The sequence below is a fragment of the Callithrix jacchus genome, chromosome 14, assembly GCF_049354715.1.
Source record: "Callithrix jacchus isolate 240 chromosome 14, calJac240_pri, whole genome shotgun sequence".
Taxonomy (NCBI): Eukaryota; Metazoa; Chordata; class Mammalia; order Primates; family Cebidae; genus Callithrix; species Callithrix jacchus.
This window is the reverse complement of record NC_133515.1, coordinates 22,478,064-22,502,822: the sequence shown is the minus strand read 5'-3', so window position 1 is coordinate 22,502,822 and position 24,759 is coordinate 22,478,064. Positions and strand designations below refer to the sequence as shown.

The 24,759-nt window shown below is 40.7% G+C and overlaps 1 protein-coding gene across 2 annotated transcripts in view; it reads left to right on the top strand.

The window, feature by feature from the left end:
• Positions 1-24,759, top strand: part of TMEM87B (transmembrane protein 87B) — a 63,577-nt gene that overhangs the window by 11,917 nt on the left and 26,901 nt on the right. The window contains exons 4-11 of one of the 2 annotated variants that reach the window (XM_054244731.2): positions 261-395; positions 7,214-7,264; positions 10,066-10,156; positions 13,545-13,606; positions 13,821-14,004; positions 16,718-16,817; positions 20,379-20,472; positions 22,482-22,555. In XM_054244731.2, the coding sequence (XP_054100706.2) occupies positions 261-395; positions 7,214-7,264; positions 10,066-10,156; positions 13,545-13,606; positions 13,821-14,004; positions 16,718-16,817; positions 20,379-20,472; positions 22,482-22,555 (791 nt within the window). The remainder of the gene's footprint in view (positions 1-260; positions 396-7,213; positions 7,265-10,065; positions 10,157-13,544; positions 13,607-13,820; positions 14,005-16,717; positions 16,818-20,378; positions 20,473-22,481; positions 22,556-24,759) is intronic. The other variant, XM_054244733.2, reaches the window with a different exon arrangement.

The following is a 24,759-nucleotide window of genomic DNA, read 5'->3' as shown; positions in this document are numbered from 1 at the left end:
ATTAGTTTTCTTACTGTAAGATTATGCTTGTGTTATATATTATTGTATCTGAACACACTGGAATGGCTAAAAAGTTACAGTGATCTCAATTATACTTAAAATTACACTCAAAACATTTTTTATTTGATACTTTATTCTGCGTATTTCCAGGTATTTCAAACTGAATATACTTTTGGTGTTATTTAGACATTAAGTTTTATTTATATTCTAGGATAAGAAGTGTGGGAATAAATTATAACATAGAATTTTACCTTACGTAGGAGCTGTCCCAAAAACATGAACTTCGTGGTGATGAAGACTTTTGTGGTCATTATTTCAAGAATGTCAACTGTTGGACAACAAAGAATGAAAACTTAGATTGCAGCAGTGATTCACAGGTGTTTCCCTCTTTGAATGTGAGTATCTGACTTGCCATGTTAAAATAAAGTTTATTTTATTCCCAGTGAATATAAGTATCAACTGAAGTAATGTTTTATCAGAATTTTGTAAAGGTGGTTAACTTGTTAATTTTTAGGTATAGTTTTTATGTGTGTGTGTGTGTGTGTACAGTAGTACATAAGATAGTTGGCTGGTTGCCATGGCTCACACATGTAATCCCAGCACTTTGGAAGGCCAAAGTGGGTGGATCATCTGAGGTCAGGAGTTTGAGACCAGCCTGGTAAAACCCTGTCTTTACTAAAAATACAAAAATTAGCTGGGTATGTACCTGTAGTCCCAGCTACTTACATGGCTGAGGCATGAGAATTGCTTGAACCCAGGAGGTGGAGGTTGCATTGAGCCGAGATCACACCACTGCACTCCAGCCTGGGTGACAGAGCAAGAATCCATCTCAAAAAAAAAAAGCTACTGATACCATTGTTCCATTTCCTTGCAACTTATTTTGGCAATATCCTTGCAAGGGTGTTTTATATCTGCTACCTCCAGTTTATCTCTCACTCTTTCTTCTGTCAACTACAGTCAGACCTTTCCATCCATTATCCCATCAAAACAGCTCTAGTTAAAGTCACCAGGGACTTCCATGTTGTTAAATCCAGTGATCTGTTCCTCTTACCAAAAGTCTTGTCTTATCAGCATTTGACATACTTCAACACTACTATCTCTTTTATGCAATTTCTCCCTCCCAATGTGGAAGCTTAGATTCTAAAATGGTAACAGCAGTCAGCCTTGGGTAGTGAGGTTATGGGGCATTTAAATTTATTTTTTGTTCTTTTGTAAATTCTAAAATGAGAATGTTTTTAGTAAAAGTTTTAGAGTTCTCTTTAAAGTGTGTTGAAGTATAATAAACATAGAAAAAGTATACATAAGTGTGCCCCTCAAAGAATTTTTAAAAACTGACACAACCATGTAGCCATGATGAATTATAGAACATTTTAGCACCTAGAACTCCCTTTTAGCTCTTAACACTTTCCCCGCCAGTCGCAACACTATCCTCATTAAGGAGTAAGTATTATTTTTAACTTTTATGTTCAGGGGTATGTACATGTGCAGGTTTGTTACATTGTAAACTCACGTCACTGGGATTTGTTGTACAGATTATTTCCATGAGCCAGGTAGTAAGTTTAATACCCAATAGTTATTTTTTCTGCTTCTCTACCTCCTCCCAGCCTCCACCCTTAAGTAGGCCCCTCTTTGTGTCTGCTGTTCCCGCTTTGTGTCCATGTGTTCTCATCATTTACCTCCCACTTATAAGTGAGAATATGCAGTATTTGGTTTTCTGTTCCTGTGTTAGTTTGCTAAGGAAAATGGCTTCCAGCTCCATCTTTGTCCCTGCAAAGGACGTGATCTCCTTTTTTATGTCTGCATATTATTCCATGGTGCATAGGTACCACATTTGCTTTATCCAGTCTACCATTAATGGGAATTGAGGTTGATTCCATGTTTTTGCCAGTGCGAATTGTGCTGCAGTGAACATATGTGTGCATATTTATGTCTTTATGACAGAACGATTATATTCCTTTGGGTATATACCCAGTAATAGGATTGCTGTGTCAAATGGTAGTTCTGTTTCCAGGTCTTCGAGGAATCACCACACTGCTTTCCACAATGGTTCAACCAATTTATACTCCCACCAGAAGTGTATAAGCAGTCCCTTTTCTCCACAACCTTGCCAGCATCTGTTTTTTTTTTGACTTTTTAATAATAGCCATTCTGACTTGTGTGGGAGAGTATCTCATTGTGGTTTTGATTTGCATTTCTCTAATGATTAGTGATATTGAGCTTTTTAAAATGTGCTCATTAGCCATATGTATGTCTTCCTTTGAAAAGTATCCGTTCATGTCCTTTACTCACTTTTTAATGCTTGTTGTCGTCGTTTTCCTTGTAAATTTGTTTAAGTTTCTTATAGACGCTGGATATTAGACCTTTGTCAGATGCATAGCTTACCAGTATTTTCTCCCATTCTGTGGGTTATCTTTTTACTCTGCTGATAGTTTCTTTTGCTGTACAGAAACTCTTTAGTTTAATTCAATCCTATTTGTCAATTTTTGCTTTTGTTGCCATTGCTTTTGGCCTCTGTCATGAAATTGTCACCTGTTCCTACATCCAGAATGATGTTGTCTTCCAGGGTTTTTATAGTTTTAGATTTTACATTTAACTCTTTAATCCATCTTGAGTTGATTTTTGTATATGATATAAGGAAAGGATCTAGTTTCAATCTTTTGCATATGGCTAGCCAGTTATCCCAGCACCATTTATTGAATAGGGAGTCTTTTCCCCATTGTTTGTTTTTGTCAACTTTATTAAAGACCTGATTATTATAGGTGTGCAACCATATTTCTGGGCTCTCTAGTCTGTTCCACTGGTCTATGTGTGTGTTTTTATACCAGTACCATGCTGTTTTGGTTACTGTAGCCCTATAGTATAGTTTGAAGTCAGGCAGCATATGCGTCAAGCTTTGTTCTTTTTGGTTAGGATTGCCTTGGCTATTTGGGCTCTCTTCTGGTTCCATATGAATTTTAAAATAGTTTTTTCTAGTTCTGTGAAGAATGTCATTGGTAGTTTTATAGGAATAGCATTGAATCTATAAATTGCTTTAGGCAGCAGGGCCATTTTAATAATATTAATTCTTCATATCCATGAACATGGACATCTTTCCATTTGTTTTTGTCATCTCTGATTTCTTTGAACAGTATTTTGTAATTCTCATTGTAGAGATCATTTGCCTCCCTGGTTAGCTGTATCCCTAGCTATATTTGCCTCCTATCATTTACCTCCCTGGTTAGCTGTATTATTTTTGTGGCAGTTGTGAATGGGATTGCATTTGTCATTTGGCTCTTGGCTTGGCTGTTGTTGGTGTACAGAAATGCTAGTGATTTTTTTTTCTCATTTTGTCATCCAGGCTGGAGTGCGGTGGCACAATCTCAGCTCACTGCAGCCTCCACCTCCCAGATTCAAGCAATTCACCTGTCTCAGCCTCCCGAGTAGCTGGGATTACAGGCACCTGGCTAACTTTTTTTGTATTTTCAGTAGAGATGGTGTTTCACCCTGTTGGCCAGACTGTCCTCAAAATCCTGACCTTAAGTGATCCACCCGCCTCGGCCTCCCAAAGTGCTGGGATTATAGGAGTGAGCCACTACACCCAGCTGCTAGTGATTTTTATATGTTGATTTGGTATCCCAAAACTTTGCTGAAATTGCTTATCAACTCAAGGAGCTTTTGGGCAGAGAGTATGGGGTTTTCTAGATATAAAATCATGTCATCTGCAAACAGGGATAGTTTGACTTCCTCTCTTCCTATTTGGATGCCCTTTATTTCTTTCTCTTACTTGGTTGCTCTGGCCATAACTTCCAATACCATGTTAAATAGGAGTGAAAAGGGCATCTTTGTCTTGTGTCTGTTTTCAAGGGAAATGCTTCCAGCGTTTACCCATTCAGTATGATGTTGGCTATGGGTTTGTCATAGATTACTCTTATTATTTGAGGTTTGTTCCCTCAATGCCTAATTTATTGAGAGTGTTTAACATGAAAGGATGTTGTATTTTATCCAAAGCCTTTTCTGCATCTATTGAGATGATCATGTGGTTTTTGTCTTTAATTATCTTTATGTGATAAATCGTATTTATTGATTTGTATATATTGAACCTACCTTTTATCCCAGGGGTAAAGCCTGCTTGATCATAGTAGATTAACTTTTTGATGTGCTGCTGGATTTGGTTTGCTAGTATTTGTTGAGGATTTTTACATCAATGTTCATCAAAGACACTGGCCTGAAGTCTTCTTTCGTCATGTCTCTGCTAGGTTTTGGTATCAGAATAATGCTGGCCTTAGAATGAGTTGGGGAGGTGTCCCTCCTTCTCAGTTTTTTTTGGAATAGTTTCAGTAGGAATGATACCAGCTCTTCTTTGTACTTCAGTAGAATTTAGCTAAGTAAATCCATCTGGTTTTGGGCCTTTTTTTGGTTGATAGACTCCATCCATTTCAGAGCTTCTTATTGGTCTGTTCAGGGAATCAGTTTCTTCCTGGTTTAGTCTTGGGAGGGTGTATGTGTCCAGGAATTTATCCATTTATTCTAAATTTTCTTGTTTGTGTGCAGAGAGGTGTTCATACTATTTTCTGATGGTTATTTGTATTTCCATGGGGTCAGTGGTAATATTCCCTTTGTCATTTCTAATTGGGTTTATTTGGATTCTGTCTTTTCTTCTTTATTAATATAGCTGGCAGTCTGTCTTATTAATTTTTTCAAAAAACAGCTCCTGGATTCACTGATGTTTTGAATGTTTTTTTGTCTCTCAATGTCCTTTACTTCAGCTATGATTTTGGTTATTTCTTGTCTTCTGCTAGCTTTGAGGTTGGTTTGCTCTTGCTTCACTAGTTCTTTTTTTTGAGGCAGAGTTTCACTCTTGTTACCCAGGCTGGAGTGCAATGGCGCGATCTCGGCTCACTGCAACCTCCGCCTCCTGGGTTCAGGCAATTCTCCTGCCTCAGCCTCCTGAGTAGCTGGGATTACACGCAGGCGCCACCATGCCCAGCTAATTTTTTGTATTTTTAGTAGAGACAGGGTTTCACCATGTTGACCAGGATGGTCTCGATCTCTTGACCTCGTGATCCACCTGCCTCAGCCTCCCAAAGTGCTGGGATTACAGGCTTGAGCCACCACGCCCGGCCACTTCACTAGTCCTTTAGTTGTCCTGTTAGGTTGTTAGTTTGAGATCTTTTTAACTTTTCTTTTCTTTTCTTTTCTTTTTCCTTTTTTTTTTTTTTTTTTGAGACAGAGTCTCGCTCTGTTGCCCAGGCTGGAGGGCAGTGGTGCGATTTCGGCTCACTGCAACCTCCGCCTCCCAGGTTCAAGCAATTCTCCTGCCTCAGGCTCCTGAATAGCTGGGATTACAGGCATCCGCCATCACACTCAGTTCATTTCTATATTTTTAGTAGAGACAGGGTTTTGCCATGTTGGCCAGGCTGATCTCAAACTGCTGACCTCAGGTGATCCACCTGCCTTGGCCTCCCAAACTGTTGGAATTACAGGTGTGAGCCACTGCACCCAGCCGAGATTTTCTTAACGTTTCAATGTGGGCATTTAGTGCTATAAATTTCCCTCTTAACACTGCCCTAGCTGTGTCCTAGAGATTCTGGTATGTTGTATCTTTGTTCTCATTAGTTTCATTAGTTTCAAAGAACTTCTTGATTTCTGCCTTAATTTCATTATTTACCCAAAAGTCATTCAGGAGCGGGTTTTTAATTTCCATGCAATCGTATGGTTTTTGAGAGATTTTCTTAATCTTGATTTCCAATTTTATTGTGCTATGGTCTGAGAGAGTGGTTGGTATGATTTTGGTTCTTTTGCATTTACTGAGCATTGCTTTATTTCCTATTGTGTGGCCAATTTTAGAGTATGTGCCATGTGGAGATGAGAAGAGTGTATATTCTGTTATTTTTGGGTCAAGAGTTGTGTAGATGTCTATCAAGTCTGTTTGATCCAGTGTTGAGTTCAGGTCCCGAATATCTTTGTTAATTTTCTCAGTGATCTGTCTAATAATTTCAGTTGGGTGTTGAAGTCCCTCACTATTATTGTGTGGGAGTCTAACTCTCTTTAAATGTCTCTAAGAACTTGCTTTAAGAATCTGGGTGCTCTTGTGTTGGGTGCATATATATTTAGGATAGTTAAGTCTTCTCTTTGAATTGAACCCTTCAATATTACATAATGCCCTTCTTTGTCTTTTTTGATCTTTGTTGATGTAAAGTCTGTTTTGTCTGAAATTAGGCCCGCAACCCCTGCTTTTTTTCTCTTTTCGATTTGCTTCATATATTTTTCTCCAATTTTTTTTTCTCCAGTTTTTATTTTGAGTCTATGAGTGTCACTGCATGTGAGATGGGTCTCTTGAAGATGGCAAACCATTGGGTCTTGCTTCTTTATCCAGCTTGACACTGTGCCTTTTAATTGGGGCTTTTAGTATGGATATTGTGGACTTGGTCCTGTCATTGTGTTGTTAGCTGGTTATTATGCAGACTCATTTGTGTAGTTATAGTGTCACTGGTTTGTGTACTTAAGTGTGTGTGTTTTGTAGTGGCTGGTAATGGTCTTTCCATATTTAGTGCTTCTTTCAGGAGCTCTTCTTGTAAGGCAGATCTGAACGAATTCCCTCACCATTTGCTTGTCTATAAAGGATCTTATTTCCCCTTCACTTAGGATGCTTAGTTTGGCTGGACATAAAATTCTTAGTTGGAATTTCTTTTCTTTAAGAATGTTGAATATAGGCCTCCAATCTCATCTTCTTTTAGGGTTTCTGCTGAGAGCTTTGATGTTAATCTGATGGGCTTTCCTTTGTGAGTGACCTGACCTTTATTTCTAGGTGCCTTTAATGTTTTTTCTTTCATTTTGACCTTGGAGAATATGATGATTTATGTCTCTTGGGGATGATATTGTAAACTATCTTGTGGGGGTTCTTTGTATTTTCTGAATTTGAATGTTGGCCCCTCTAGCTAAGTTGGGGAAATTCTCATGGATGATATACTAAAATAAGTTTTTCAAGCTGCTTCCATTCTCCCCATCTCTTTCAGGAGTGTCATTGAGTCTCAGATTCAGTCTTTTTATATGATGGGGTAATTTTTCAAAAGCAGAACTTTGTTACTCATGATTGGGATACAGTGAGATTTGTGCTTTGATGTTTAGCTTTTAATTCTTAATTTTTCTTCCAACTTTTTTCTTAATCATTAAAATAGTTTTTCTCCGTAGAAATGCGGCAATATAAAATGGCATTGTTTACTCTTTTTTCCAGAATAAAGAACTAATGGATATCAGAAATGTTTCAAACCAGGAAAGATCAATGGTAAGCAGTTTGATTTGTCTTTAAATCAAATATACACAAGTTAACATAAGACTGAAAAAAGTTGCTGATAGATGCTTTGAAAGTGATATAAAGCAGGGTTAATATAATTGTGTTGAAAAAAGGAAGCATTGTTTAAAACCATATGGTTTCAGGCCAGGTGCAGTAGCTCATGCCTGCAATCCCAACACTTTGAGAGGCTGAGACAGGTAGATTGCTTGAGACCAGGAGTTTGAGACCAGCCTGGCCAACATGGCAAAGCCTCATCTCTACTAAAAATGCGAAAATTAGCCAGGCATGTGGCACATGCCTGTAATCTCAGCTACTGGGGATGCTGAGGCATGAGAATCACTTGAACCTGGGATGCGGAGGTTGCAGTGAGCTGAAATTGCACAACTGAACTCTAGTCTGGGTGACAGAACAAGACTCTGTCTCAGAGAAAGAGTTTTCTTATATATGTCTGTGTGAGTTTTCTGTATGCTGTTTCTATCTTTGTCTAAAAATCTTTTTAAAGTAATTTAAGATGAATTTCTATGCAGCCTTGCTTTTCTTTAAAAAATAAAATGCGCCAGGCGTGGTGGCTCAAGCCTGTAATCCCAGCACTTTGGGAGGCCAAGGCGGGTGGATCACGAGGTCAAGAGATCCAGACCATCCTGGTCAACATGGTGAAACCTCGTCTCTACTAAAAATACAAAAAATTAGCTGGGCAAATCCCAGCTACTCAGGAGGCTGAGGCAGGAGAATTGCTTGAACCCAGGAGACGGAGGTTGCATTGAGCTGAGATCGCGCCATTGCACTCCAGCCTGGGTAACAAGAGCGAAACTCCGTCTCAAAAAAAAAAGATGTAAAAAAAAAGATTAAAAAATAAAATAAAATTCTACCTCTAAGTGTCTAAGATAGCATACCAATGGACAGTGATTGTCATTAAGGATTTAAAGAAATAGAAACCATGAATTTAGCATGTGGGAGGGAAATTTTGTCATTTTGGGGAATTACTAAAAGTCAGAAGACTGAGTAAGAGCCCGAAAGGGTTGGGAATTATACGTAGGGACTGAAAGCAGGTGTGGGAGAGTGTAATGTTTGCTTATATACTATGACTCTTCATGTTTTGTCTTCAGCCATCTGAAAGAAGTCTGATAATGGAAAGGCACTCCCTCTGCAGTGGCCAGGACAAACTTTGTACAAAATCTGTCATGATGAGGAATAGGAAATGAAAGAAATGGATAGGAAGTATTTAGGAAAGTGGAGTATAAAAAGTGTGTTCCAACTCGTTGCGGTGGCTCACGCCTGTAATCTCAGCACTTTGGGAGGCCAAGACAGGCGATCACAAGGTCAAGAGATCAAGACCATCCTGGCCAACATGGTGAAACCCCATCTCTACTAAAAATACAAAAATTATCTGGGTATGGTGGCACACACCTGTAGTCCCAGCTACTCAGGAGGCTGAGGCAGGAGAATTGCTTGAACCCGGGAGGCAGAGGTTGCAGTGAGCTGAGATTATGCATCTGCACTCCAGCCTGGCAACAGAGCAAGACTCTGCCTCAAAAAAAAAAAAGTGTGGTCCAGTTATGGGAGGGCACTGGAGAATTTACAAGCATTACAGTAGGAAGTTTTTCCTTAGTGGAACTGCAGGTAACATAGTACCTTAAGAAATTTGAATCATTTTGCTTGTATATTTAATCTGCGTCATTTCTGACAATGTTATCTAAATTCCTCTTACCCCAATTCAATTTAAAAACCACTCATTAGGCCAGGCATGGTGGCAGGCACCTGTAATCCCAGCTACTCGGAGGCTGAGGCACGAGAATTGCTTGAACCCAGGAGGTGGAGGTTGCAGTGAGCCAAGATCGCATCATTGCACTCCAACTTGTGTGAGAGTGAGACTCCATCTCAATAAATAAATAAATAATAAAAACCACATATTTAAGTAAAAGAAGGTGTTTGATAATATTAGGATCAATATGAGAAGAGTAATATTAGAAACAAAGTGTTTTTTTGAGACACAATCTCTCTCTGTCACCCATGCTGAAGTTCAGTGGTGCTATCTTGGCTCACTGCACCTTTGCCTCCCGGGTTCGAGCAGTTCTCCTGCCTCAGCCTCCCAAGTAGCTGGAACTACAGGTGCCTACCACCACGCCTGGCTAATTTTTGTATTTTTAGTAGAGACGGGGTTTTGTCACATTGGCCAGGGTAGTTTCAAACTCCTGAGCTCAAGTGATCCACCCACCTTGGCCTCCCAAAGTGCTAGGATTACAGGTCTGAGCCACCCTGCTTAGCCCTAGAAAAAGTTTTTTATTGACAATATTAAACAATATATAGAACAGTAATATTAGGGGGAACCTGTAAAAATATAAAAGATAGCAAACATTAAAGAATGAGAAAAACTTCTTTTCTCCTTTACCTTTTTAGGTTTGGGAGGATGGTAGCTAAAAAATAAGAGAAATAGCTCTTCTTCCACTTCCTGCCATTCCTTTTCTGTTTTATTTGTTTTTGTATGTGTGTTTTTAAAAAGTAACCCAATACGGCTGGGCACAGTGGCTCACACCTGTAATCCCAGCACTTTGGGAGGCCAGAGGCCAAGGCGGGAGGATCGCATGAGGTCAGGAGTTTGAGACCAGCCTGGGGAACATGGTGAGACCCCCCCATCTCAAAACAAAACAAAAACAGAAGGAAAAAGTTAAAATACAGAAAATTGAAAAGTAACCCAATTCAATTATTTTAAAATATGGCAAACAGTTGTTCAGGTATGTTATACAGCAATTTGTTAAAAATAACATGAAGAATTTTTTTCCCTTCTATTTCAGGATGTGGTAGCCAGAACACGAAAAGATGGGTTTCATATCTTTATTGTTTCCATTAAAACGGAGAATACAGATGCAAGCTGGAATTTGAATGGTATAGTTAAACTGCATGCATGTTTACCATCTGCATTTTCTGTATTCTCTATTTTTGTCACTGACCTGAGTCAACATTCTGTTTAAAATGCAACATTCAAAAATGAATTTCTATTAATCATACATTTATTTTAGATACTTAAAATATAATATTAAGCTCTCTTAATGCTGTTTATTTTTTGATAGATTGAAAATTTTACTATGTTAATTTAAGAAATTTTTAAAATTTCAGACTTCATAGTGGGATATAAATTCTCTATTCTTTCAGATCAAAACAATTTTCTAACATGTAGAAATTTGTAGGCAACATGTTAGTTATATTTTCAAGTACGTTATATTTTTTGTTTCTTGAAAATGGCCATCATCAGGGGTTTAAGATTTTTATCATTTGGCAAATTTCATTTTAAAGGATCTGTCTGTAGCCTAGGAGTAGAAGCAGCATATCTACCAGCATGTGGCTTCTGTGGTCTATGAGGCACCCCCACCTCTGTAAGTTAGACCCTCTGTGCCTTGTTAACCTGTGGTTTCTTAGTGCCAGAAAAGTAGACTCACAATAAGCAACTTTCAAGACAATGAATGCTTTCACGTTTTCTAGAATCACTTTGGCTGATCAGCATGTGAGGGCCCTGGGGATTGGATACTGCTCTGATTTAGCCATTCGGGGCAGAAACCAATGAGGTGAGGTACGCATTGCTGCAGAGGAGATATGGTCTGGTGTACTGCATGGCCCGTGGAGGGAAACTGGCAAGGTGGCTACTCTGGAAAAGTGTGAGATAATGCTTCCTTCTGGAGATGGTATCATGAGCCAGACCGTGCCAAGTAAAGGGAGCAGGGACCCTGAGGCCATTCTGTCATCTAGCTATTTTAGTCTGTTTGTGCTGCTATCACAGAATACTTGACACTGGGTAATTTATAAAGAGCAGACATTTATTTCCCTGCAGTTCTGCAGGCTGGAATGTCCAGGATCAAGATGCCAGCAAGTTCAGTGTCTACTTAGGGCTCTGGTGTCTGCTTCCAAGATGGCACTTAAATGATATGTTCTCACATGGTAGAAAGGATGGAAAGGCAGGAAGCACAAAAGGGGACAACCACTGTGTCCTCACAGGGTGGAGGCAGAAGAGCAAAGAAGGGCCTAAACTAGTTCCCTCCAGGTCTTCTGTAAGGCATTAATCTATCCCAAAAGGCCCCATCTCTTAATACCACCACAACGAGGATGAAGCTTTAATTAATTTTGGGGGACATTCAGACCATAGCACTAGCTTTGTGCCCGCTTCTTTCTCAGGCATTGTGTCTTTTCCCCTGACTTCAGTGGCAAGTTTTGAGCCCCTGCTAGTTAGTAGCTGGAGCTGTTGCTGAGCTCTGCATGTTTTGTGATGGACTTGGCACTTGGTTTATTATTGTTCTTTTAGATAAAACGCGAACTAGATGTGTGAGTTTGGTAATTTATTCCAAGTAATGTCATGGAAGATAAGGTCCTCAGTGAGATCAGTGAATTAGCAAGGGGGCCAGTCTGAGGTTTTCTTTGGTAGCTCGGACTACTGTGCTTCTGATATGATCAGATTTGGCACAGGTTTTTAGAATGACATATATACAAGTAAAGATATCTCTTTTTTTCTTTTTATTGTAAACTGACAATTATAATGGTATAAATGTATGAGGTACAAAGCGATGTTATAATCTATAAATACAATGTGGAATAATTAAATCAAGCTAGTTAACATATTTATCACCCCAGATGCTTAACATTCTTTGTGGTGAGAACATTTGAATGTAGTAGTCTTAGCAATTTTGAAACATACAGTGCTCTATTAACTATTCACCATGCTGTGCAATAGAGCTCAAAAAAAGAAAAAACTTACTCCTCTCTGAGATTTTTTTTTACCCTTGGACAATCATCTCCCCATGCCTTCCACCCCCCAGCCTCTCCTTCTCGGCATTTGATTGTTTCAGATTCCACATGTAAGTGAAAATGTGCAGTATTTGTCTTTCTGTGCCTGACTCATTTCACTCAACACAATGTTTTCCAGTTCCATCCATGTTGTTGCAAATGACAGAATTTTCTTTTTCAAGGCTGAATAGTATTTCACTGTGTATATATGCACATTTTCTTCTTCCATTCATCTGTTGGTGGACCCTTAGGTTGATTCTGTACCTTCACTACTGCGAATAGTGCTGCAGTGGACATGGGGGTGCAGACAACTCTTTGACAAACTGAATTTTTTTTTTTTGAGATGGAGTTTTGCTCTTATTACCCAGAATGGAGTGCAATGGCACGATCTCGGCTCACCGCAACCTCCGCCTCCTGGGTTCAAGCAATTCTCTTGCCTCAGCCTCCCAAGTAGCTGGGACTACAGGCGCGCATCACCATGCCCAGCTAATTTTTTTGTATTTTTAGTAGAGATGGGGTTTCACCATGTTGACCAGGATGGTCTCGATCTCTTGACCTCGTGATCCACCCACCTCGGCCTCCCAAAGTGCTGGGATTATAGGCGTGAGCCACCACGCCTGGCCGCATTTTTTGTATATTAATATCAGTTGATCATTTATATGTCTTTTGAGAAATGTCTATTTAGGTCCCTTGCCCTTTTTTTTGTTTTTTTTTTTTGTAACAGGAGCTTGCTTTGTCACCCAGGCCAGAGTGCAGCGGCATCATCTCAGCTCACTGCAACCTCCACCTCCTGGGTTCAAGTGAGTCTCCTGCCTCAGCCTCTAAAGTAGCCGGGATTACAGGTGCACACCACCACACTTGGCGAATTTTTTTGTTTTTAGTAGTGACGGGGTTTCCCCATATTGGCTAGGCTGGTCTCCATCTCCTGACCTCAAGTGATTCGCCCACCTCAGTCTCCCTAAGTGCTGGGACTATAGGCATGAACCATCGCACCCAGACCCTTGCCCATTCTTTCAGTTGGGTTTTTTGTTTTCTTGCTATTGAGTTGTTTGAGCTTATATATTTTGGATATTAATTCCTTCTTGGATATATGGCTTGCAAATTTTATCTCTCAGTCTCTAAGTTGTTTATGTCTACTGTTAATTGTTTCCTTTGCTGCACAGAAGCTTTTTATATTGATGTAATCCCATTTGTCTATTTTGGCTTTTGTTGCCTGTGCTTCTGGGATCAAATCCAAAAAATCATTGCTCAGACCAGTGTTGTGTAGTGTTCTCCCCATGTTTTCTTCTAGCAGTTTTAGAGGTTCTGGTTTTACAGTAAAGGTATCTTATTAAGTTTACATAATCAAACAATTACTAATTGTTCAATACCGTATATGTGCTACATAAAAATTCAGCATTTGTTAGTGTGATTTGTATTCGTGGAGTCTTCTGGGAAATGAGCTTACATTTAAAGACTTAAGACTGACTGTTAATTAACTCTCTCTTCTTCTCTATCCCAGTTTCTCTTTCTATGATTGGGCCTCATGGATATATCTCTGCATCAGATTGGCCCCTAATGATTGTGAGTATTTCTCATCATTTTTTCCTTTTAAAAAAATGAATTTTATACCTTAAGAACTTTGTGGTAGTAATTCCTCAGTCGCTAATGCTTTGACATATCGTCTATTTCTGGTTCCAGAGTGACTAGAAAATGAAAGGTTGGATATCTGAATGTAGAAGTGCCAACTTTCAAGTGATCAGAAGGCTTAACTGACTAATTGCTTCTCTTTCTACAGTTTTACATGGTGATGTGTATTGTTTACATATTATATGGCATACTCTGGCTGATGTGGTCTGCCTGTTATTGGAAAGATATATTAAGAATACAGTTCTGGATTGCAGCTGTTATTTTCCTAGGAATGCTTGAAAAAGCAGTTTTTTATAGTGAATACCAAAACATCAACAGCACTGGACTGTCAAGTAAGTTTTGGCTGTCTCTGTAAATACAGTATGATCTAAGAGTTTCCCAGCATTTGGGAACAGAGGTGTGGGAGGCCCCCTCTGAACAGTGGTTTGGAAACAGCCATATTACAGATGAATAGAAGGGAAACCAAGAAGAGAATGTCAGAGTAGGCCTCTGATCTGGTCTAGTATGTGTCTTCTCTTCATTATCTGTTTTCCTTCTTGTTAACTTTCCCCTCACTTTCCTCCTGGGAAAAATAAAACTCCCATTCCCTAAGGTTCAGCTTGAATTAAAACAGTACAAAGTTCTGGACAGGGAGATTTCAGGTGCTTTCAGGTGCTGTCACTCTAAACCAGATGCTGAAGGAAGTTTTTTAAAACATATTTCTCCTTCCCACCACATCTTCTTTTCCTTCTCCCCGACAAAAAACAGAAAGGTTCAACTTGGACTGAAACAGCACAAAGTTCTGGACAGGTAGATTTCAGGTGCTATCAATCCTTTTAACATATTTTTCCTTCCCCCCACATCTTCTTTTCCTTCTCCTCCAAAAAAGGAAAGAAAGGAGGTTGGACACAGGGAGTAAAATCAGGAGTGCTGGAATGGATGGTGCCTGCAGCCTCCTTGCGCTCTCCCCACCTCTTTATTCCTGCAAAGATCTTCATATGACCAGTGGAGGCACCATCACAGTTTATACAGTGGAATATGTGAGGCAGGGAGGGCATACAGCTGGGCATCCTCAGATATATGCCCCAGACTTCTAGAAAGTAGATTTCAAAAAAGCCAGAGAAGTAAAGGTACAGCTCTCCCACCGAACCTTTGGAAAGAGAGCAAGCTCAAAGGGTTGAGCGAGCTCAGGAGTGTACTTCTGAGTGACCAGTTACAAATGATCTTGGTGCAGATTTTCAAAGGGCATGATTTTGTCTGTTATTGATTGATTGATTGACAAGGTCTCGATCTGTTGCCCAGACTGGAGTTCAGTGGTGCAATTTCAGCTCACTGCAACCTTGACCTCCAGGCCCAAATGATCTGCCTATCTCAGCCTCTGGAGTAGCTGGCACTATGTGTCTGCTACTTATTTTAAAATACTCTAGAAGAAAAAATGAACTGGACTATAGATGAAACAAATTTGGCATAACATTGCTAATTATTGACGCTGCATGCATGGGAAATTATATTGCTTTCTCTCTTTTGGGGAGTATTTAAAATTTCCCCAAATAAAAAGTTGAAAAGGGCATGTACCAAAGAATAAAGAAAGGGCAAACATCCAGGGATGTATATTAGAGATATCACTACTCTGTAAGAAGTTTTTTACGGGGATGTGTATATGTGCATGCATGTGTGTGTGCACATGCGCACTCTAAACCAGATGCTGAAGGAAGGCTAGGTCTGCTGCTTAGTATTGAAGCATTCCTAATGTAGAGAAGGCAGTTTCTGATACTTTGCTGTTAGTGGTTATAATCTCTTGTTTAGTGAGGGTAAAAGGTGGCATGGACTTCATTGAAGAGCAGCAAAAACCTGAGATCCATGAAGAGGTGAGAGGCCATCTGCCATCCTCAGGGAATCTAAACTGTCCGAGATGGCACTAGAGGGCTTGGAAGAGATACCCAGACTGCTGTCAGGGTCTTTGAGGAGCCCTGTCCAATAGGAGAGGTGCCAAAAGACTGGCTAGGAGCTCATGTCCTTTCTGATTTTCCCAAGTGGGAATTCTGTGACAGGGGCTGTCTTGCCCAGCATTGATCCTGAAGCATCAAATTTAGAAAAATCATTAGAAGGATGAGAACTATTGATTGTTAGGACCTAACATGGGTACATTAAGAATAGATCACGTCAGACTAATTTTTTTTCTTTTGGCATGCTAGAATGACAGAAAATGTAAACTTAGTATAGATGACTTCTTCAAGGCATTTGACAAGGTCTCTTGTGACTTCTTGTGGACAAGATGACCTGAAAACTGGTGGTGCAGCCATATCTAAAGAGTTCATGGAGATAATCACTGGTCAGTCTAGACCTGTGTTGTTCTCTGTGGTAGCCACAAGCCACATCTGAGTACTTAAGTAAAATTAAATAAAATTTAAAAATTAGGTTCCTCAGTTGTTCTAGCTTCATCTCAAGTGCTCAGTAGCCACAGGTGACCAGTGGCTGCTGTATTGGACAGCATAGAGGTAGACCACTTCCATCGTTGCAAAAGGGTCTCTGGGACAACACTGGTCTGGAGCAATGGTTCCCATCCCTGGTTTTGCATCAGCATCACTTGAAGAACTTCAAAGTGGTACCAGTGCCAGAGATTGTGATTAGCAGACCTAGGAATTGAGGGCAGTGTAAAGGCTTCCAGGCGATTCCAATGTGCATCTAGGATTGAGAACCATTGAGTTAGGAGGCTTTGAATGATGCCTGTCTCAGAGATTTTAAGCCTTGTTGCTGGTTTAGTCTTGTGAATCTGTTGGTTTGTTCAACTAACATTATTTTGTGACAGCATTCTCTTAAATTCTGTGGATGATGTGAGGCTGTGCCCAGCAGAGCTGATTGGACAGACAGAGAGTGAACTCTTTAGTAGGGAGTGGATCCTTCACTGAGGTTTTCAAGTATCAGTTGGATTCAGTGACTTTTAAATCAAATGTGGCTGATTAGTCTGAAGTCTGAATGTAGTTATACATAGGACATGTTGAAAATCTTGGTTGGCAGGCTTCCTGATGTACACAAAGTGAATTATTTTATTTTTTTCTTCCTCAGCCCAAGGTTTATTGATATTTGCAGAGTTGATTTCTGCGATTAAGAGGACGTTGGCTCGCCTCCTTGTGATCATTGTGAGCCTGGGTTATGGCATTGTGAAGTAAGTGCTGGCATGTGGGAAAGATACTGGGTCCCAGCCCATTGATTCAGTCTGCCTGCATTATGACCTTTGCGAAAATGGAACTTCTTAGTATTATAGTACAAATCCCTTTGGGAAAAATCCACAAGAACACATTTTTAAAAGATTTCCACATACTTGCTATTTTATATCATTTTCCAATAAAGACCCTGAGTTTGTATTTCAATAACTTTATATAGTTAGATGAATAAATAATCAACTTTAGGGGTAATGGAAAATCTAAAATGATTAAAACAATTTTTAAACCCTTTTCTGTTTTTTAGACAGTACCATTAAGCTTTTATGGTCATATTTGAGTGTGTAAGAGAGAGTGCATTAAATACTGAGTCAGCAAAACTTCTGACTAAAACCTATCTGTCCTCTGAGGACCCTGCTTTTGGACCCTCTCCAGCATGTCTTTTCCCCCTTTGACCTATGAATCACTGGGCATAACTATGGGAGAACTTGATTTCTATCCTTGTTGCATTTTTGGACCAGTCTTCCTGCTTCTTTCCTAAAACCCTGATTCCCAGAAGCTCGCTTTTCAGGCTGGATCACCCGCTGCATCTTGTGGCCACTGTGGGCTTCCAGGCCCTCCCTCATCCCTTCGTTTGTGGGCACCGACTTCACAGGTGTTATCCTCAGCATTTCATCTGTCAGAAGGCCCTGGAGTCTCAGGAGCCATGTGGATGACCCTTTAAGTAACCTGACCTCACCTCCCCGCCTTTCCTGCTCTTGCCTATTACTGCGTTTCAGCTACTGATTCCCAGGATCATTTTCTAGACTTTATGTATAACTGTACCCTCTTCAAAATCTCAGTTTTAAGCAATCCACTTTTCACCTCTCACCTTCTCTGTTTCCTGTTTACTTTCTCTAACATGTCAGCTTCAGTCATTTTTGACTGTACTATGGTCTCTAGCCTTTTGACCCTGGCACCTTCCATTGTCCCTCCCATCTTATATTCTCACCTTCTTCCTTTTGGTTGGATTCCCTGGTTCAGTAGGACACTGATACCCAAAGACCCCTGCCTTTCTTTTTGTCAGCCTTCTTGACAAAACCTCAGCCTTGTTAACTCCAGGTTTCCTTCTGCTTCAGGCTCCTACCCGAGCAGGGGAATTTGCCCAAAAAGAACCCTGGATTCCACTGAGGGGGCCTGCTTTCCGCTCATGACCCTCAACTTCATACCTTCAGTGCTGCTGTCAGTTGTACTCAATCCCCTTGCCACTATTTTCTCACTCTCCTATCTGCAGAAGACCATTTTACCCCCTCTCTCTCTTCAGGCCTCCCAGACTATCCCATCCCTCTCAGCTGACCTTGGGGTTTTTTTCACTGAGGAAGTAGAAGCCATCACAGGGGAATTCCACTGCGTCTGTGCCCTCAGACCCCGTCATTTCCCCCACATCTGGACCACATGCACCACCACTTTCCTCCTCCTGGTAGGCGTGGGCCACCCCTGCCCTTGTGCCCACTCAACTGTGAGGGAAACTGCCCTAGTTTTTCCCTTTGTTCCTGGGCCTGTTTCCTAAAACAAAGGGCCCACTCAACTGCGAGGGAAACTGCTGAGTTTTATTTTCTCTTGCATCATCAGCTTTCCTGTCTGGTAGGTCACCATTAGCATCTCATTATTTCTACCATTTTTTAAAGCAAAGCCCTCCCTCTGCCCCACATGGCCCTCTCCTCTGCTTCTACCTCATTCACCTTTCCCCTGTGCAGCATAACTTCTCACATGAGTAGTCTGTACCTCAGCCTCCTTAGTATTGCTCTGTTGAGATGGCACTTGTCAAGGCCACTGTGATCTCCCCCTGCCATATCACATGGCCCTGCTCAGCCCTTGTCCAGTTGTCCCATGAGCAGCTTTAGTCGAGGGTTGCCAGCTTTGCCTGGTTTCCAGGAGCTTGTCTTCCATCCCCTTACATCACTGGCTGCTCCTCCCCAGCCTCCTCTGCTGCACCTTCCTGTGTTCCCGAGCTCCAGCCCCTGGGTACCCAAGCTCAGGCCTCTGCTCTGTGACTCGCACCCACAGGCTCTCCTCCTGTATGCATGCCTGTTTGCTTGTGAGCTAGGGATTGGGAGTTAGCAGGATTTTAGCCTGGAAGCCTTTATCCTCCAGGACTTTTATTGAGATTCTTTCTCAAATGCCTTTTGTGTTCTTAGTACAGTGTAGGAAACATGAAGGCCTCTTTTTGAGGAACCTCACAGTTCCGGTTATGAATATCAGATACCAACAGGTGCAGTGTTGTTAATGTGAAAGGAATAGGAGATTGAGTGAATGGGTACGGGCATAAACCCTTTATGAATGAATTCCTTCATTGTTAGCTTGCTTGACTCAACTCATAAAGTGAGAGCAGTAACAGTTCTGGTTATTTAAAGGTTCTGGTTAGTTGTTTATAATGAATCAGAATTCAGTTTCCTTAGATTAGATAAATAGTCTTAATTAAAAATGAGCTATCACCAATTATTTAATTTTTTACTTATATTTTGTTTTGAAATGACTATCTTAAATATTTTTCTTAAACCAATTTTTTCTTTTAATTGCTCTGAGAAGAGGGTTTTTGAGTAGCCTAAAATGTGTATGCAAAAAATTCTGATTTGCAAATATGAAATTATTCTATTTTAAATTATTAATTGCAAAAACCACCATCTTTGCATTTTCTCAACTCATTTATATTTTGAAAGAGCCAAAAATGGTTTGTTTGTTTTTTTTGGAGACAGTCTCCCTCTGTCGCTCAGGCTGGAGTGCAGTGGTGCAGTCTTGGCTCACTGCAACCTCTGCCTTCCAAGTTCAAGTGATTCTCATGCCTCAGCCTCCTGAATAGCTGGCACTACGGGCATGAGCCAGCACACCGGCTAATTTTTTGTATGTTTTAGTAGAGATGGAGTTTCACCATGTTGGCCAGTTTGGTCTTGAACTTTTAAGCTCAAGTGATCCACCTACCTTGGCCTCCCAAGGTGCTAGGATTACAGGCATGAGCCACTGGGCTTGGCCTAAAAATGTTATTTTCACTGTTTTCAGTTTAAAGAATGAAAACGAAATTCTGTTAGCACTCCTGTTCTGGTTGAGGCCAGTGATCAGAAAGGAGGTCATGGAGTTCCATCTCCTCATGTGCTCTTTCTCTGCCCAAGTCATGAGACAAGTGAATTATCTCTGATAAGATAGACCTTAGGGAGAATTAAATTAGACTCTGCCAGTGGCACTTAGAAGTTGGCATTTACCTTCTTAGATTTCATCAGTCTACTCTTCCATTCTATAGAAACAGTACCTGAGTTACAGTCATTCTTTTGCTTGAATTTCAGCAGCAAAATCCTATGGGACCTTTGTCGCCTCCAAATATCGCTTCACAGGCATCAGTATGGCTTCAGGTCCTAGAGAAAGAGACCCTTTGTTCCTGGGCCTGTGTCCTAAAACAAAGTACTTCAGAGACAGGAACAGACTGATGTGATTAGATAGTGACTTCCTGGTACTGGAAATGGTGCCAGTTGCTGTATTCAGGTGTATTTTACTCACCCATGCATTTTCTTTCTGTTTCCTTTTCCTGATTCCAGGCCTCGTTTAGGAACAGTTATGCACCGGGTGATTGGACTGGGGCTTCTTTACTTAATCTTTGCAGCTGTTGAAGGCGTGATGAGAGTCATTGGGGTAAAAACTATATAATTCCACTACCATCCTTTTTTGTTATTGTTCTGAAATGTGGTTTTACTTTGTATCTCCTGAGATGAATTTTTAGGTAGAAACTTGTGAAAAAGGCCCAATTCGAACTTTTCTTCTGTGAGATGTTTCCCTTTTAAAATACTTCCTGAAAGACAAAGGCTAGACAGAGTGCTTGTTAAGATGATATGACTGATTGCAAAGGCATCACTTGATATCATCCCAAGTATCGGTCCCATCCCAGAAATATTCATGGTTATTCTTCATAGAGAATATTTGTCTTTGTCATTATGCAGCTGGTATTCCTTAATAACATTCTTAATCCTGGATTTTAAAATGTGTCAAGTGAACAGAAAGTTAATCACACCAATACAGTACATTTTATCACTCTTTTAAGCCTCATTTGTTTATTCATTTTCTCTGACTCTTGGGGACTAGCTATTTTGAGGATTCAGTAGACCCCGCTATTGGAAGAGCCAGGAGGAAGTGGTGTTCAAGGGGAAAGTAACTCTGGCTATGTGAGCAGCAGCACTTTATTCTCTAGAGAAGTGTTAGTATTTATGTCTGCAAAACCCCTCGATTTCTAACTTCAGTTTTTTACTTTTATTTTGTGTGGTTTTTCATTTGTCTCATTGGTTGGTTGGTTAATTGGTGGGTGGGTGGGTGGGTGGGTTGGTTGGTTGGTTGGTTGGTTGGTTGGTTGGTTGGTTGGTTTTAGAGACAAGGTCTCACTCTGTTGTCCAGGCTGGGGTACAGTGGCACACAGTCATGGTTCACTGCAGCCTCTAGCTCCTAGGCTTAAGCAATCTTCCCACCCTAGCTTCCCGAATAGCTGGGATTACAGGTGCAGGCCACCACACCCAGCTAATATTTGTATTTTTTGTAGAGATGGGGGTCTCACTATGTTGCCCAGGCTGGTCTTGAGTTCCTGGCTGGCCTCAAGTGATCCTCTCACCTCAGCCTCCCAAAGTATTGGGATTACAGATGTGAGCCACCACACCTGGTTGCTTCAGTCTTTTGAATACATGGTTGAGGATTGAGTGATTAGGAAGCTTATTATATTTTACCTAATCCAAAGACCTTTGTCATTTTATCTAAAATGTCTTTTGGATTAACTGTATAAATTGGATCATAAATATTTGTCCAATAATACTAAAAAGCCTCATTCTTCTCCCTTTTGTCTTTGATACATCTGTATTCTGTGTTCGATGCTCTTTTAGTCTTTGAGTATATTTATTTTCACCTTTGCCTAATCATGAAGAACTCTGCATTCTTACAACAAATAATAAATATTTGCCAGAAAGAAATAGAAAAGATAAGTATCCCACATGTAAATACAGTATATATATTGTGTTCCTTTAAAATTTTATATAGCTTGTTGGCACATGCCTGTAATCCCAACTAGTTGGGAGGCTGAGACAGGAGAATCTCTTGAACCTGGGAGGCAGAGGTTGCAGTGAGCTGAGATTGCACCAGTGCATTCCAGCCTGGGCAACAAGACTGGAGAGCTAAACTCTGTCTCCAAAAAAAAAAATTTACATAGCCAACATCTTAGTGACTTTTACATATGAGTAGTCATAGTAATTACCTAACATGGATCTCCCCTTCACTTTTTTTATGTTCCTTCACAACATGGTCAGGAAAGATGCGGAGTTCATTTCATTAATAGCCCTGGGTGTCAGTTTGGTATGGAGGAGAGAGATTGAAATGGCTGGTGTTAGTGAGGTTAGTTTGGGGACATGATGCTTTTTATTTGCCATTACATAATACAGTTTTATGTTGCTATCATCAGATAAATTGATGACAAATTGGCACTTGTTGCTATCAAAAAACAGGTCATTTCCCTGTACTTAAACGCAATTCTCTTAGAAAATTAAATCTTTTATGTGGCTTTGTAAAGTAATGAGATAAGCTAAATTATTTTTCTTCATCAAGTGATAATTGCCATAGTGTAATGAAACTGTTACATTCAGGTTTCTCCCCCTATTTTTATCTTTCAGGGTTCTAACCATTTAGCTGTTGTTCTTCTTGACATTATTTTAGCAGTTATTGACTCCATTTTTGTGTGGTTCATATCCTTTACTATGTCCTTCAAAATAGTTTGTTGTCTCATTAAAATCAGATTACATGTAATTTGTAATAACAAATAGAATGATAGAAAGAAATACAATTACACATTTTTGTTACCTCAATACAAGAGTTTAGTTGAAGATGAAAAAGTAGTTTAACACCCCCAACAAGGAAAATATTTATTTTTTCTCTATAGTTTAGCAGACAGTTCGTTCTCATGCTCAGTATGTGCCCCATACTGATGAGTCATGGGTGAAAAGATGTTGTCCCCAAATTTAAGAAATTCACAAGCTTGTAGGGGAGACAGATGCATAACTCGCAGCAATATAGCAGTAGTAGTTTCCATCTTAGAGAGGTGCTGTGCCAACAGGGGAAGAGAGAAGTTAATGCTGGCATAAAAATCCGGAAAGACTTCACAGAGATGGCAACATTTAAATTGAGACTGGAAAGACAAGTAGGGGTTTACTATTAATAAGACGGTCATTAGGGAAGGAGGTATTCTAAGAAGAATTGAGGGGAGCAAATAGTTGAAGCAGGAAAACACAGGGAGACAGTGGCAGAATGTCCAGGAAAGCCTGCCTGTGGGTGGACGTGCATGGGAGAGCCTTGGCAGGCAGTTCAGGGAAAGGTGACAGGGCACGCTCAAGAGCTGAGTGCCTTTCATAGGCAGGGACTGGAGGGGAATTGAAGCTGCCCAGGTGAGTAACGTGATGAAACCTGTGTCAGAGAGAACTCTGGTGACAGAGGAATATGACGTGGGAAAGGAGAGTCTAGAGGTAGGAAGGTGAGTCAGTATGCCTTTGCCTTTGCAGTGGTCCAAAGAAGAGATAGTAAGGGTCAGAAATAGGGTAGAGGATATTGGAAGAAGAGCCCACGTGATAGACTTGCTAGCAATGGGTGGCCAGAGAAGGGAGAGAAGGCTCTGAAGAAGTCTTGCACATCTCACTTGGATAGCTGGGTGCAGTGTTGCCATTTTCAAGGCAATGAACTTGGAGGAAGGAATGTAATGGATGAGGTTTGAGCTGGGTTTGAGCCACCCAGGGAATTTATATGAAGAAGAGAAATGGAAATCTCAGGCTGGGTTTGTGAGGAGTCAGAACTGGTGATGAGGATTGGAGGTCATCTTACGAGAGAGAAGGTTGCAGCTGCAGAATGATACGAAGAGAACATGTAGATCAGGGAGGACAGGAGCCAGGATGGTGCCTTGTGGGGAGGGAAGTGTGTGGAAGAAACACCAGGATGAAGGGAGGTGGGAGGACCAGGAAACTGTCAAAGGGAAGAAGGGAGTGGAGGGGTGGTCAACAGTGGCAAGTGCTGTAGAGATGGCCTTGCAAGGCACGCCTGGCTTTGTCCTTCCAGAGGTCAGGATGGGCAGGAAGAGAGCAGGTTCAGAGAAGGTTTAGGGGCTGCAGCCATATTACAGGAGAAGTTTTAGAAGCAGTGGGGACTCAATCCTTGAGGGTCTTCTCATTCAGTGACTCAAGCTGAATCTGGGAAATCCCCATTGCTTTTTTCTCCATGGGGGCACTTGTGGAAATGGGAGGAATTCTAGAGAAAATGTGACTGGCCAGAGTAGAATGCAGGGTTTTGCATATCCCAGAACATTATTTGTATCTGTTTCTATTATATTTATGTCCTCTTTGAAATGCTTTCCTATTAGATAGGTTTCATTTTTGCCAAGTTCTTTGTTTCCACTGTCTTTGATACTTATGTCCTTTAGTCTTTTGACATTTTGTTGTTGTTTTTCTTGTATTTTTTTCCATTTTTTCATCTATGTGTCTCGTAGGAAAGGCCAGAGGGCTTGGATTTCATCACTATGTCTCTCCCTTAGAAGAAAGGTCTCCTGGGCCGGGTGCAGTAGCTCAAGCCTGTAATCCCAGCACTTTGGGAGGCCGAGGTGGGTGGATCACGAGGTCAAGAGATCGAGACCATCCTGGTCAACATGGTGAAACCCCGTCTCTACTAAAAATACAAAAAATTAGCTGGGCATGGTGGTGCGTGCCTGTAATCCCAGCTACTCAGGAGGCTGAGGCAGGAGAATTGCTCGAACCCAGGAGGCGGAGGTTGCAGTGAGCTGAGATCGCGCCATTGCACTCCAGCCTGGGTAACAAGAGCAAAACTCCATCTCCAAAAAAAAAAGAAAGGTCTCCCATTTTTCAGGTGTGCTAGCAAATGTAGCACTCTTCATAGGCTTTTCTGAGCCCCTTG